The 14,995-nt window shown below is 52.1% G+C and overlaps 1 protein-coding gene and 1 long non-coding RNA gene across 4 annotated transcripts in view; one reads left to right on the top strand and one right to left on the bottom strand.

Moving 5' to 3' along the window:
• Window positions 1-420: 420 nt before the first annotated feature.
• Window positions 421-14,995, bottom strand: part of HNF1A (HNF1 homeobox A) — a 24,027-nt gene continuing 9,452 nt past the window's right edge. Inside the window, exons 2-10 of one of the 3 annotated variants that reach the window (XM_024257198.3) lie at window positions 14,571-14,770; window positions 9,626-9,812; window positions 8,927-9,168; window positions 6,557-6,708; window positions 6,228-6,429; window positions 5,296-5,487; window positions 3,587-3,708; window positions 3,349-3,493; window positions 421-1,891 (exon numbers count right to left, since the gene is read on the bottom strand). In XM_024257198.3, coding sequence (XP_024112966.1) covers window positions 1,764-1,891; window positions 3,349-3,493; window positions 3,587-3,708; window positions 5,296-5,487; window positions 6,228-6,429; window positions 6,557-6,708; window positions 8,927-9,168; window positions 9,626-9,812; window positions 14,571-14,770 — 1,570 coding nt within the window. In that variant the 3' untranslated portion in view covers window positions 421-1,763. Of the gene's footprint in view, window positions 1,892-3,348; window positions 3,709-5,295; window positions 5,488-6,227; window positions 6,430-6,556; window positions 6,709-8,926; window positions 9,169-9,625; window positions 9,813-14,570; window positions 14,771-14,995 lie in introns of all 3 variants that reach the window. The other 2 variants (XM_024257196.3, XM_054528332.2) reach the window with 2 other exon arrangements.
• LOC129049356 (uncharacterized) overlaps window positions 3,655-14,995 on the top strand; it is a 25,290-nt gene continuing 13,949 nt past the window's right edge. Inside the window, exons 1-3 of the long non-coding RNA XR_008512403.2 lie at window positions 3,655-3,982; window positions 9,908-10,094; window positions 10,905-11,001. This is a non-coding gene — a long non-coding RNA (uncharacterized LOC129049356). The remainder of the gene's footprint in view (window positions 3,983-9,907; window positions 10,095-10,904; window positions 11,002-14,995) is intronic.

Genomic DNA, 14,995 nt, shown 5'->3' with positions numbered 1-14,995 from the left:
GAGTTCCAGACCAGCCTGGGCAACATGGCGAAACCTCGTCTCTAGAAAAAAAAAATACAAAAATTAGTTGGGCATGGTAGTGAGCGCCTGTGGTCCCAGCTGCTTGTGAGGCTGAGGTGGGAGGATCCCTTTAGTCCAGGAGGTCAAGGCTGCAGTGAGCTGTATAATCCCACTGCAGTCCAGCCTGGGTGACAGTGAGACCCTGTCTCCAAAACAAAATTTTTTTTAAAAAGTAGAAGCTTGAGGTTAAGATGAAATCTGGCTTTGTCATTAGAGTCTTAGCAGAGCAAGAAAAGCAGAGACGTGGGGTGTGAGAGCGTGGGTGCTGGAGCCCGTCTCCTCTTCGCAGGCTCCTGGCCTGCCCCAGCCTCCCTCTACCTGCCCAAACCCCATCTGAATGATTTGTGGACAAGCAAGAAATTTCCACCGCATTTCTCCTTGACTTTACTAAAAGTTAAATAAACGTGCCACTCGCCCCGGCTGGCTACAAGCTGCAGGGGGTGCCGGGTCACCCCAGGCATTTTCCTGAATCCCAGGGTGGACGCGGTGCACTGAGGGCCAGGTTCTCAGCAGCAGGCCCAGGGATGTGGGACCATGCTTGCCCTGGGTTCACAGGCTCCTTTGTCCCTCCTGACGGTGCTCAGGACCTCAGACTCCTCAGGGTGGCTGCGAACTGCTTTCAGCTAGCCAGGCCCCCAGGCTTCTGAGTGTTAGTCCTGTCCACACAGGTAGCTCCTGTGCCCTGGGGTCACCTCTTTCTTCTCCTGGGTACCTTAGCTTGGCCAGCTGCTCAGGCCTTGCTCAGCTGCTCGGGCCTTGCTCAGCTGCTCAGGCCTTGCTGCCTTCTGAGCTCAGCTACTCCTGCCCCAAACAAGGGCAGGGTCTGCAGGGCCCTCGAGACAGAGGAGCTGCCCCACCAGGACCTGGACTTGGGACGGGTCGCGAGGCTCCCACAGGAGTAAGGACGACTTCCCAGCCCTGAAGTAGCCTTCCCAGTAGAGGCAGGAGGCCAGGCTGGCCTCAGAGGCGTGATGCTCTTGGGAACAAATACAGGAAAGCTGGAGGTCATGGGGCCTGGGAGAGGGAATCGCTGGGGACAGGGGAAGCCGGGAGAGCCCTGCCTGCCTTCCCTGTTAGCTTCGGCCTCCCTGGGCTCAGGCATTGGAGCCCCAGGCTGTGGCACAGAGTAGCCACCCAGGAAATGCCTGTGTGAGTAGGTGATGGGGTCAGTACAAATGGCATGTGGGTCACTAGCTAGAAGGAGTTGGGGCAGGATGGAGTGGCCCGGTGGGTGCATTGGTGACAGAACAAGGCCACGCTGATCCAGGGCCTCTCAGAGCTCAGCAGGTCACAGCTACACAGGCCTGTGTCCTGAGAAGTGTGGCTGCCAGAGTGGTGTAGCGGTCCCAGGGCTCTCCATAGGCCCAGGCTGGGGGTGCCCAAGTCATAGGCCGCCCCCTTCAGTTCCAAGTAAGAAGACTGTATCCCACACAGCAACGACAGTCCCTTCTACATCTGCCATGAACAGGCTTTGCCCCTAGCTCTCCACGACCCCCTCCTGTGCAACCCGAGCAGCCCTCCGCGGGTTGGGGTGCCTCAGAGCCCTCCCTTCCTGATGCATCAGAGCAGAGTGGGGAGCGAGGCACAGCTGTCCAGGAAGGGCCACAGGAGCTCGGCAGGCTCAGGTCCTCCAGGCAGGGCTGGCTGCTGCCCTCATCACCCCCCAAGCAGGCAGTACAGGCCCCAGGGCCCAGGTGCCGTGGTTACTGGGAGGAAGAGGCCATCTGTGTGGAGATGAAGGTCTCAATGACGCTGTGGTTGGATGGCAGCAGGTGGCTATGGCCGTTGCTGGAGTCTGAGCTCTGGTACAGCACCAGGCTGCTGGAGGACACTGCGGAGGCAAACAAGGCTGCTGGCCACCCACCAGCCACCCACACCCACCCCACCTGCCTGTCCCTAGGGGTATTCGGGATGGGGAGGCAGGGCCACACCTCCTGGATCACAGCAGATAACAGGAACCCCAAAGTCACACCTCTATCCTGGGTTCTTAACAAAGGGAGCCTCCCAGCCAGGGTCCGGGGCCGCCCAGGGAGTGGCCTCAATACATCTTAGTGGGAACACTGGAGAAGTCCCGGTGAGATGCCGTGGTAGGTAGTTGTACGTGTTGGCTTGGCTAGGCTGAGCCAAATGCTAATCTAGGTGCTGCTGTGAATGCAGATGCTTTGTAGATGTGGTTAACGCCACAATCAGTTGGCTTTGAGTGAAGGAGATTACCCTGAAAATATGGGTGGGCCTCCTGCATCAGTGGAAGGCCGTAAGAGCAAAAACCGGTTCCCCAGAGAAGAAGGAATTCTGCCTCAAGTCTGCAGAATTCACTCCCTGGAGCTGCCAGCAACAGATTTCAGGCCTGCCAGCCCCCGCAGACATGAGCCAAGTCCTTCAAATAAATCTATTGGTTCTGTGTTCCTGGAGAACCCTGACTGATGGCAATGGTTAAGAGAATGGGCTTTGAGGTTGGACCTGGGTTCGAGTCCTGGCCCTGCCATCTGGTAGCTGTGGGAGATGAGGCAAGTCCCTCCCCTCCTTGAGTGTCCACTTTCTCATCTGTAAAATGGGGGTGATCATGGACACGCCTCATGGGGTGAATGCCAGGACACAGAATGGTCTCAGTGGCTGTCATGACAGCTGCCAGGGCCGGGTCCAGGAACCTTATAGAAAGGGGGCAGCTTGCAAAAAGGCAGGCTGCAAAGCCCACCCACCTGACTCGAAAGTGCCCACTCCTGGCAATGACATCATAGATGACAAACTCAGGTGACCGCCCCACCGCCAGGGGTCATTGGCGCCAATGTGAGTGGATGCAGTGAGGCCTGGTGCACTGTTATATGGGAATATGAATTTTTCCAATTTTCCAAAAGATGCCAGAAATCCAGATTTCTATGTGAAAATTCCTGATTTTGAAATGTTGGCAACAAATTCAAAGAATGTTCAACCCTGAGCCAAGCCGTGCAAGAGTCGCTTCTGGCTCACAGACCTGGTCCTTATCGTTACCCTCCACTGCCTCTAATGATTACTTCATCTTTTTCCTCAATCCAGTCCCTGAGATGTTCTTGTAAGGTGGGCCCCGTCTTCCTGGGGTCGCCTGTGCCTCTTGGGCTTCATGGGCACACAGGCCGTGTCTGGGAGGCGGGGAACCCCACCCCACCCCCCATGCCTGCCAGTGCTTCTTCGAGGCAGCCCTAGGCCTGCTGCATGCACAGCCCCACAGTGACGGACAGCAACAAAAGGGGTGGGACCAACATGGAAGGGGGCAGGGACAGTAAGGGAGGGGGTGGAGCCAGGGCCTCTCACCCGTGGGGCTGGCGCTGAGCCGGTGGGCCGGCTGCAGGTGCTGGATGCCGGCAGGGTCCTGGCTGGGGACGTGGAGGGTGGTGGCCTGAGATGCCGGCGTGTGAAGCCCGGACTCACTGGAGGCCTCAGTGTCTGAGGTGAAGACCTGGGGGAGCAGAGCAGCCTCCTGAGCCCGGGGGATGTGGGGGTGAGGGGCTCTGTCACAGGCCGAGGGAGGGCCAGCAGGCCTGGACCTTACCTGCTTGGTGGGCGTGAGGCTGGCCAGGGCGCTCAGGTTGGTGGTGTCGGTGATGAGCATAGTCTGCGGGAGCAGGCCCGTGTGGGTGTACTGGGCCACCTCGGGCTTGTGGCTGTAGAGGGCTGGCCGCAGGGGAGAGAGGGGCAGACGTGGCAGACGTGCCTGACAGCCCTAGTCCCAGGCCTCAAGACTGGGGAAAGGGGGGCACGGGGCCTGCTGAACAGCCAGACTGGGCAGCAGCTGGAGATCCAGGGCTGATTTTCAAAACTGGGGGCTCCAGATAGAGGGACAGACCCTCTCCCCATTACAGGGAACTGCTCAGCTGCGATTGATGCAGGGGAGCCTGGAGGCGGCCAGAAACCAACCCCAGCTCCTCTTGTCACCTGGAGATAGCAGGTATGAAAGGGAACGGGAGGTGCGGGTGCAGGGCTACTGTACTAAGCACAGGTGCTACGTACTAAGCGCAGGTGCTACTGTACTAAATGCAGGCGCTATGTACTAAGCACAGGTGCTATGTACTGAGCACAGGTGCTACTGTACTAAACTCAGGTGCTGTGTAGTAAGTTCAGGTGGCCCCTGTCAACGAGCAAGGCAGAGGACAGCAGTACTTCCATCTCCAGGCCACCTTTCCAAATATAACCCCATGTTTTGCCTACAGCACCTCCACCCACCCCTCAGGAGACACATAGACCCTACAAGAGACACACACACGCTAGGAAAACGCACATAAACCACACATTCTCACAGTGACTCAGATAAAAACGTAACACATACACTCTCAACCATGTACACACAGACATATACAGGCCCCAAATCTCTTCACCCAGTCCCAAATTCCAAAAAGGTCTGAAACCAAAAGATTTCCTTAAGATTGGCACTAGAGCTCATTTGGTGGCAAAACCCAGCCTGAACCTGACATGAGGTTATGAGTGTTTAAACTGCCTTGTGGAAATCCTATCTTTGGCTGCAGAAATAGCAGTGCTTTGATCACAGGGGGCTGTCTTAAACCCTGCTGGGAGTGTTATGTGATAGCTGGCATATCCACCAAATTACTTTTCTTTCTTTTTTCTTTTTTTCTTTTTTTTTTTTTTGGCAGAGTCTCACTCTGTTGCCCAGGCTGGAGTGCAGTGGCACAATCTCAGCTCACTGCAACCTCCGCCTCCCAGGTTCAAGCGATTCTTCTGCCTCAGCCTCCCAAGTAGCTGGGACTACAGGCACGTGCCTCCACACCAGGCCAATTTTTGTACTTTTAGTAGAGACGGGGTTTCACCGCGTTGGCCAGGCGGGTCTCGAACTCCTGACCTCAAGTGATCCACCCACCTCGGCCTCCCAAAGTGCTGGGATTACAGGCATGAGCCACCACGCCTGGCCCCAGATTACTTCTCTAAAATCTGAATAGATTTTAGAAATTCATATGGTCCTAAGAGTTTCAGAGAAACACGGGCACGCACACACAAACGCATGCACAACCGATACACACCCAGACACGCACTAGGGATCTGCTCACACAAGCAGTCATGTGCGCAGACATGGATACATGCATTCACATGGGAACACACTGTGGCCTGCGGACACCCTCAGTCACGGAAACACGCTTGTTCCAGAGACACACTCAGACTGCAGTGCCTGCCAGGCACCCCTTTCCCGTGCATCCACCGACAGCCAACCTCTATCATCATCTCCCCCTGTGTGGGGCACAGGGCGCTCACCGTGGGGGCTCTGCAGCTGAGCCATGGTGGCCATGAAGGGGCTCTGGGTCACGTGGCTCTGCACAGGTGGCATGAGCGGCTGCTGGTAGGAGGGGTGCAGCGGCTGGGAGAACTGGACGGGCTGCAGGGTGGTCAGGCTGCTGCCCATGCTGTTGATGACCGGCACACTCTGTGCCTGCGTGGAGGCCAGGCCTGGAGTGGAAGGGGCGGGAATCAGCTGGGCCCCCCAGTTACATCCCACCCCTGCCCAAGACCTCCCAAGGGCACCACCTCTCCTTCCCAGAGCCCGTGGTTTGGAGGAGGGGGCAGGGTGGTCAGGAAACAGCCCTCCACTGGGATCTGCCACTAATTTAAGTGGCTCTGGCAAGTCATTCCCCCTCTCTGAGCCTTTAGCTCTTTATCTAGGCTAGTGGGAGAGGCAGGCAGTGACTTGTTCAAAAGTTGTCAAACTGAGGTTCCCTGGAGCTCTGGGGTTCCACAGCAGTGCAAAGGCCCTGGGGTTAGCTCTCTTCTCCCCTCTCCTAGCAGCTCCCTATCTATCTTATGTACTGGGCTTCTGCATAATTTTACCTGCAAATAAAGGCTTTCTGGGCTTAATTTTTCTTCATAAAACAAAAACTTAGAAAACATCAGTCCCCCTTACCCTGCTATAATTTGCCCATAGACCCTTCACCTTCTGAGGTACCACAGAATTGATGTATTATGCTTAGTGCCTGCCTCCCTGCTTGAGTTGCTGAGATTTTGGTCTGTTTGGTTCACCCAGGTATCACTGATGTAGCACAGTGACTGATCCAGAGTAGGCACTGGATAAATACATGTTGAATGAATGAATGAATGAATGAATGGAGTCCCAGTGGCTCTTCCAGCTCCTGGATTCTGTGGTTGCCCCATGAGCCTCCCACCCAGGTGCCCACCCGTCCCCACCAGCTTACCGATGACCAGGGTGGAGGCACCTGTGTTGGTGAACGTAGGACCCAGGGAGGCAGGCTCACCAGGCCCGATGGTCATGACCCCAGGAAGTGAGGCCATGATGAGGTTCTGGGGCTGCTGGTTGAGGCCTGGGGATGTCTGCTCCAAGCTGTGCAGGGCTGTCAGGGTGCTGACAGGGGGGAGGGGGCCCCCAGCTGCTGAGACCTACGAGGGGAAGCCAAGCTGAGTCCGGGGGGCCGGGGTCCCCACAGGGCCTCCCTAGGGACTGCTCCAGAATCTCCCTGCCAAGGAAAGATGAGGTTGGGTTTTTCTTACAAGCAGGGACGCTCACCAGCTTGGCTTCCGTACTCAGCAGGCTGTGGCTGGGCTCCAGGCCCGTGGGGGACACTTGGTGCAGGGGTGTAGACACTGTCACTAAGGGACCGCCGCTGCTTGAGGGCACTTCTGCCGTCTCACTGGTTGCAGGCTGTCCATAGCGCACACCTGGAGAGGAAAGTAGTGTCCTGCCTCGGCACCCCACTTCCCTGCCCTCCCCTGCCTCCATAGCCCTCATCACTTCAAACTCCATTGGTTTGCTTAGGCCAGCTGCCTGTCTGCCTTTATGCAGCCAGCAAATCTGCCTGTGTTTCTACCTTTTGCCAAGCCCTGGGTCAGCTGCTCCCAGTTCCTTGAAGGCTGGGACTGCATTTATTAGCTCCATTCCCCCCACTGCCTAGTGCTATACCTGACATGCAGTAGGTGCTCAGTAGAAGACAACTGAACTGAATTTAACTGAATTTAGTTGAATTGAAATGAATTGAATTGATACAATCTGAAATGAATGAATCGAATTGAATTAACCCAAATCAACTTAGGTTGAGTTGAGTGGAATGATATGAAGTGGAGTGGATGGTGTGGAGTAGAATAGATGGAATTGAGTGGAATGAGTGTGATCAAGTGGAATAGATACAGTCAAGTGGAGTGGTAAAGGGTGGAGAGGATGGGTGGGGAGGAATAGAGTGGAGTGGAATGGTGTAGGGTGGAGTGGAGTGGAATGGTGTAGGATGGAGTGGATGGAATGGTGAGGAATAGTGTGGAGTGGAGTGGAATGAATGGAGTGGCTAGAGTGGAATGGATGGAGTCGTGTGAACAGAGTGGAGTGGAATGGTATGGAGTGGAGTGAGTGGGTTGGAGTGGAGTGGATGGAGTAGGGTGGAATGGATGGAGTATGTGAATAGAGTGGAGTGGAGTGGAATGGTATAGAGTGGAGTGAGTGGATGAAGTAGACTGGAATGGATGAAATGTGGAGTCATGTGGAGTGAATGGAGTTGAGTGGATGGGACAGATAGAATAAAATGGTATGGAATGGAGAGAAGAGTGGGTAGAGTGGATGGAATCACATGGGTGGAGAGGATGGAGTGGAGTCTGATGGAACTGGTTGGAGTGCAGTGGATGGAATGGGTGGAGTGCAGTGGATGGAGCAGAGTTGAATGAAGTAGAGGGAGTGGAGTAGATGGAGTTGAGTGAGTGGAGTGGATTGAGTAGAGCTGAATGGAGTGGATGGAGTAAGTGGATGGAATAGAGTATGGAGTGGATGGAGTAGAGTTGAATGTAGTAGATGGAGTGGAGTGGATGGAGCCAGGTATGGAGTGGATGGAGTGGAGTTGAATGTAGTGGATGGGATGAAGTTGGATGAAATGGATGGAGTGGAGTGGATGGAGTGGAGTTGAATGTAGTAGATGGGATGAAGTTGGATGGAATGGATGGAGGGGAGTGGATGGAGTAGAGTTGAATGTAGTAGACGGAGTAGAGTGGATGGAGTGGAGTTGAATGTAGTGGATGGGATGAAGTTGGATGAAATGGATGGAGTGGAGTGGATGGAGTAGAGTTGCATGTAGTAGATGGGATGAAGTTGGATGGAATGGATGGGGTGGAGTGGATGGAGTGGAGCTGCATGTAGTAGATGGGATGAAGTTGGATGGAATGGATGGAGTGGAGTGGATGGGGTAGAGTTGAAGGTAGTAGATGGAGTAGAGTGGATGGAGTGGAGTTGAATGTAGTGGATGGGATGAAGTTGGATGGAAGGATGGAGTGGAGTGGATGGAGTGGAGTTGCATGTAGTAGACGGGATGAAGTTGGATGGAATGGATGGAGTGGAGTGGATGGGGTAGAGTTGAAGGTAGTAGATGGAGTAGAGTGGATGGAGTGGAGTTGAATGTAGTGGATGGGATGAAGTTGGATGGAAGGATGGAGTGGAGTGGATGGAGTGGAGTTGCATGTAGTAGATGGGATGAAGTTGGATGGAATGGATGGAGTGGAGTGGATGGGGTAGAGTTGAAGGTAGTAGATGGAGTAGAGTGGATGGAGTGGAGTTGAATGTAGTGGATGGGATGAAGTTGGATGGAAGGATGGAGTGGAGTTGACTGGAGTGAATGGAGTAGAGTGGATGGAGTGGAGGTGAATGGAGTGAATGGAATGGGTTTAATTGTAGTAGATGGAGTGGAGTGGATGGATTGAATAGAGTGGAAAGGAGTAGAGTGAATGGAATGGAGATAGAGTGGAATGGATGAATGAACAGAGTGAAGTAGAGTGATAAGGAGTGGCGTGAATGGAATGGAACCAAACCGAAGTGCTAAGAGGTTTAGGTGACTGCTGTCACTGGGACAGTCCTCCCCAACCCTCCCACCTTCCCACGTGTCCCTTGTCCCCACATACCACTCACCGTGGACCTTACTGGGGGAGAGGGCAGATGGGGGCAGGCCAGGGGAGCTGTGAGCAGGCAGTGCAGGTCCCGGGCCTGGCCCTGGGGGGGGCCCGCTGTACGTGTCCATGGCCAGCTTGTGCCGGAAGGCTTCTTCTTTGCGCCGGTTGGCAAACCAGTTGTAGACACGCACCTCTGTGACGAGGTTGGAGCCCAGCCCCTGTGCCTGTGATGGGGACACCCCCCTCTGGATGCATTCCGCCCTGCAGAAATAGCCACCCGTGAGCCTCTAGGCCAGGCTCAGAGGAACCTTGTCCTGGGCATGAGGGGGAGGGTTCTGAGAAGTTGAGCTCTGCGGGAGGGTTTGAGGCTGGCAGATCTGGGTTCCAATGCCAGGTCTGCCGTGTGACCTTGGGCAAGTGACAGTCTCTCTGACCTCAGTATCTCCATTAATAAAGTGGGCAAAAGAGCCATAGGATTGTAGAGGGAATCAAATTAGGTGAGCATCCATGGAAGGGGTTGCTTGGTGTCCAGGGTGCAGGGGGGCTGCGAGGAATGGGTTTAGGTTCAAGTATTCTCAATTTTCTGGGCCAGGCTAAGCCAACATCAGGAGTTCTCGGTGACTGGACAGCCTTTTACAGGACCTAGAGTCACCTTCCCCTTCTCTGGCCTTGCCGCAGACCAGACCAAACCAGCATTGTTTCCCGCCCGCCGCTGTACCGATTGCACTCCTCCACCAGCGTCTCTCGCTCCTCCTTGCTAGGGTTCTTCTGCCTCTCATAGGCCTGGAACAGGATCTGCTGGGATGCTGGGCCCCACTTGAAACGGTTCCTCCGCCCCTTCTTGGTTGGTAGCTCATCACCTGTGGGCTCTTCAATCAGCCCTCCCTGCCCTGCATGGGTGAACTCTGCAGGCATAGAAAGCCGTGAATGGGGTACTGGCCACTCTCACCTTCCCAGGTGCATTCCCCTGACCTTGCCCTTGATTCTTTCTCATTGCCAGGGTGCTGAACCAGAGGAGCTTACAGCTAGAACTTAGAAATCATCTAATCCAGTGATGACAAACACACAGCACACATGCCATCACTTTCTTAACCTGTGTTCAAGGCAAACATCACTAATCAATCCCTGAATGCTTTCCTACCAACCCAAGATATGATCTCACCATCTTTCTCAATACAAGACTGCAGGTAAGCATTAGCATTTGTTCTGATTCGGCACATTTACTATCCCCATTTTACAGATGAGGAGGCTGAGGCTCAGAGAGCTTCCATATTTTTCCAGGGTCACGCAGTAGAGCAAAAACTTCAGCCATATGTCCTCAGTAGATTCAGAATTATATTCAGCTTTCCAGACTTGAAAATCAGGCTTAAAATGCAAATATTAGCTAGAGGAAGAGACCCAGCCAGCCTTCATCAGCTGGTATCACTTTACTGGAAACTAGTCTACCGGATTATCCCTGAGCAGGCCACCAAAGGATTGGGACACACAAGTGTTAGGTCAGCACTTTATGAGAAGAGAGGAAGGTAGATTCTGTTTTCTTGTTTTTTTGTTTTTTTGTTTTTTTTTTCAGACGGAGTCTCGCTCTGTCGCCCAGTCTGGAGTGCAGTGGCGCGATCTCCGCCCACTGCAAGCTCCACCTCCCGGGTTCATGCCATGCCATTCTCCTGCCTCAGCCTCCCAAGTAGGTGGCGCCTGCCACCACGCCTGGCTAATTTTTTGTAATTTTAGTAGAGATGGGGTTTCACCATGTTAGCCAGGATGGTCTCGATCTCCTGACCTCGTGATCCGCCCGCCTCAGCTTCCCAAAGTGCTAGGATTACAGGCGTGAGCCACTGCACCCAGCCGAGAGGAAGGTAGATTCTGAATCAGGGGCACAGCAGCAGCAGCAGGGCGCTCACCATCTCAGTGCCAAGAAGCAGCAGCGGGCATAAGTGGCTAGGACTACACACCTGGTGCACCACACCTGGCTCATTTATTTTTATTTTTATTTTTTGTAGAGATGGGGTCTCCTTCTGTTGTTGCCCAGGCTGGTCTTGAACTCTTAGGCTCAAGTGATCCTCCCACCTTTGCCTCCCAAATGTGCTGGGATTGCAGGTGGGTACAACCACACCAGGCTGGAAGCTGGTAATATTCTGTTTTTTATCTGTATTGGTGTGTTCACTTTGTGAAAATTCATTGAACTGTATGCTTTGGATTTGGGCACTTTTTATGTTAGACTTCATTTAAAAGTTTCTTTTATAGCAGACACAGTGATGCGTGCCTGCCATTCCAGCTACTTAAGAGGCTGAGGCAGGGATCGCTTGAGCCCAGAAGTTCAAAACTAGCCTGGGCAACATGGCAAGACCTCATCTCAAAAAATAAAATAAATAAAAGTTTACATTATTAAGTATAAAAAGAGTCATTCAACTGCAAGTAGCTGAAAAGAAGAGCTCTTTTCCTTCCGAGGTTGCTAAGCTGGTAGGATGGCAGCCCAGGGCTTCCAGAACCCATCTTTGCCTATATGAGGTGATCCTGTCTGAGAATGAAGCCAACAAAAAAGAAAAGAGTCAAGAAATGCTGTGTGAATCTCATTTGACCCCCTTGATCTAGCCATGCCTGAAGCAGCCCTGGACTCCTCACATTGCTTCAGTCGATACATTCCCTTTTCTGTTTAAATCCATTTGAGTTGGGGTTCTGTCCCCTGTTACTGAAAGAGTCCTAATACTTCAGACATATACTGACTCTGCATCTCAAATTCTCCAATTTCTCCTTAAAAGTTAAAAATCCCCCAGGGAAAGCTATTTGGGCCACAGTTTACATCTCTGTTCTCAGCTCTGGGCTGAAGTCCTTGATGACATTTCTGTTAGAAATTTTTTAATGCATTTTATCGAATATTGTAAAATTTCTTCTAGTGATGGTTTTAGGAGAACACTATTTCTTTCAGAAACTAAATCTAGTTCTAACAGATTTTCAAAATAAATCTTTATTGTTTCTTCTCATACAAATTAAAATAGTATTAAAATGTACTGTTTTTCCAAGTGTGTATTACAGCACAGTAGAGTGTAAGCACCCCAATAATTGGGATGAGGGGTAGCTATAGAGTAAGGACTAGAGCTGTCTATTGCATGCATGCATACATACATGCATACATACATACATAATACATACATACGTACATACATTTATCTGACAGAGTCTCCCTCTGTCACCCAGGCTGGAGTGCAGTGGCGTGATCTTGGCTCACTGCAACCTCTGCCTCCTGGGTTCGAGTGATTCCCTTGCCTTGGCCTCCCAAGTAGCTGGGATTACAGGCATGCGCCACTATGTCCAGCTAATTTTTGTATTTTTAGTTAAGACAGGTTTTCACCATGTTGGTCAGGCTGGTCTCAAACTCCTGCCCTCAAGTGAGCCACCTGCCTTGGCCTCCCAAAGTGCTGGGAATACAGGCATGAGCCACCGCGCCCGGCCTGCATACTTTTTTTTTTTTTTTTTTCTCAACAGTGATTTTTACTGCTGGTGGAAGTGTAAATTGATATAACTTCTTTGGAAGGAACTATGCCAATATGTACCCAAGATTTTAAAGCAGCTACTCTGTTCCAGCACTCCACTTCTAGGAATGTATCCTACAGACACAGTCACATGTGAACACGCACTTCTATAAAGAAGGATGTTTTTTGCTGCAGTTGGTTGTATTCACAGATTGCAAAAACCCTAAAAGTCCTTCAATAGGTGGCCAGTTAAACAAATAACAGCCAGCAGCCCTTATAAAGAATGAGATCCATCAATCTCTCAGTGCCAATATGAAAAGATGTACAGGATTTATTGCCAAGAGACAAAACATGAGGTGCAAAATAGTGTGTCTAGTATGTTCCCATTAATCAGAAAAAGAGCAAGAAAATAACATATCTATTGCTACTATATGCAGAAAATCTCTCTGGAAGGATACACAAGAGTCTGGGAATTCCAGTGGCTGCTTTAGGGGAAAGGCATCTAATTTTTCTTATAAACTCTGTTTTTCTTCTTTTTTTTAACCAAATGTGTATTGCCTTTCTTTCTTTCTTTCTTTCGTTTTTTCTTTCTTTTCCCTTCCTTCCGTCCTTCCTTCCTTCCTTTCCTATCTTTCCTCCCTTTCCTATCTTTCCTTTCTTTCTTTTTTAGAGGAGGAACCTTGCCATGTTGTCCAGGTTGGACCCGAACCCCTGGGCTCAAACAGTCCTCCCACCTCAGCCTCCCCAGTAGCTGAGATTATGGCATACCACCATGCCTGGCTATTTCCTTTTTTAAAAACCTGGATAATTAAGGCCAGGCGCAGTGGCTCACGCCTGTAATCCCAGCACTTTGGGAGGCCGAGGTGGGCGGATCACGAGGTCAGGAGATCGAGACCACGGTGAAACCCCGACTCTACTAAAAATACAAAAAATTAGCTGGGCGTGGTGGCAGGCGCCTGTAGTCCCAGCTACTCGGGAGGCTGAGGCAGGAGAATGGCATGAACCCGGAAGGCGGAGCTTGCAGTGAGCCGAGATCACGCCACTGCACTCCGGCCTGGGTTACAGAGCGAGACTCTGTCCCAAAAAAATAAAAATAAAAAATAAATAAATAAAAAACCTGGATAATTAATAAAAGAAATGTCAAAAAATGTCACACATAGATGGAGGTTGGAAGGTGACAGTGCCCTTGGGATTTGGTGGGGTATGAAGCCTGGAGAAGAAAACCCGCCATTCCCTGAGTAATAGGGCTCCCAGAGCTTCCTGAGTTTGCAGTGGAGGATTTCCTGAGCGTAGACCTTGCCTCTGAGCCTTTACTGATGCTGTTCCTTCTGCCTGAAACACCCTTCCCTGTGTTTCCATGGGTCAAAATTCAACTCCCACTTTAAGACCTAGTCTAAAGGTCATATTTGCAATGTGAGCCTTCCTGATACCTCTGCCTTCCTGAGGAAGAACAGGTTACTCCCCAGTCGACAGTCAGCTCAGCACCCTGAAATGCTTTGTGTAATACACTGCACTGGACCAGGCACCCCAAAAACACATGATAAATAGTAGCCATTATTGTTGTTGTTGTGGCTGCTGTTGTCCCATTCTAATACATGACTCGCTGGATCATAATGAGCTTTTCTCCCACTTTCCCACTTAACCATGGGCTCTGAGAAAGCAGGGACCCAGGCTGGGTATGGTGGCTCACACCTGTAATCCCAGCACTTTCGGAGGCTGAGGCGGGTGGATCACCTGAGGTCAGGAGTTCAAGACCAGCCTGGCCAACATGGTGAAACCCCCGTCTCTACTAAAACTACAAAAAATTAGCCAGGCATGGTGGTGGGCACCTGTGATCCCAGCTACTCCGGAGGCTGAGGGAGGAGAATTGCTTGAACCTGGGAGGAGGAGGTCACAGTGAGCTGAGGTCGTACCACTGAACTCCAGCCCGGGCAATAAGAGCAAAACTCTATCTAAAAAAAGAAAAAGAAAGCAGGGACCCAGTTCATTCATCTTTGGATGTTCAGGACCAAGCCTACTCCCGTCCCACAGAGTGCCTGGCGCAGAATAGGCAATAAACGCAGGTTGAATCCCACTGACTTCCTTTCCATCTACCTGTCTGTGTAATGGGGATGGTGAAGCTTCCAGCCCCACCTATGAGTTAGGGGAGAGTCCTGGGGCCTCCCAGGGAAGACGCGGGGTGGGGTCATTACTTACGCTGTGCCACCTCTCGCTGCTTGCGGACGTACCAGGTGTACAGGGCAGCCCGCTTCTGCGTCTTCATGGGAGTGCCCTTGTTGAGGTGTTGGGACAGGTGGGACTGGTTGAGGCCAGTGGTGTCGACCACCTCCCGCTGTGGGATGTTGTGCTGCTGCAGGTAGGACTTGACCATCTTCGCCACACGCCACGGGTCCTCCCTGGGAGAAGGGCAAGGACAGGGTCTGCTCAGCCAGGGGTGTCTCTCCCCATAGGTGGGGCTGGGGTCCTGGGTGCTGGAACCTTGTCAGCCCTGAGGGTGGGGACTGTGCATGAAAGCAGTTATGGAGCCCAGGGGCCTACACATGGACTCAGGGACAGTGAGGTATGGTCATTTATGCCAGGACACAGGGACACAGACACATGGTCATGAGGACAGAGACTTG

The sequence above is a fragment of the Pongo abelii genome, chromosome 10, assembly GCF_028885655.2.
Source record: "Pongo abelii isolate AG06213 chromosome 10, NHGRI_mPonAbe1-v2.0_pri, whole genome shotgun sequence".
Lineage (NCBI taxonomy): Eukaryota > Metazoa > Chordata > Mammalia > Primates > Hominidae > Pongo > Pongo abelii.
This window is presented reverse-complemented; position numbering and strand designations above follow the sequence as displayed.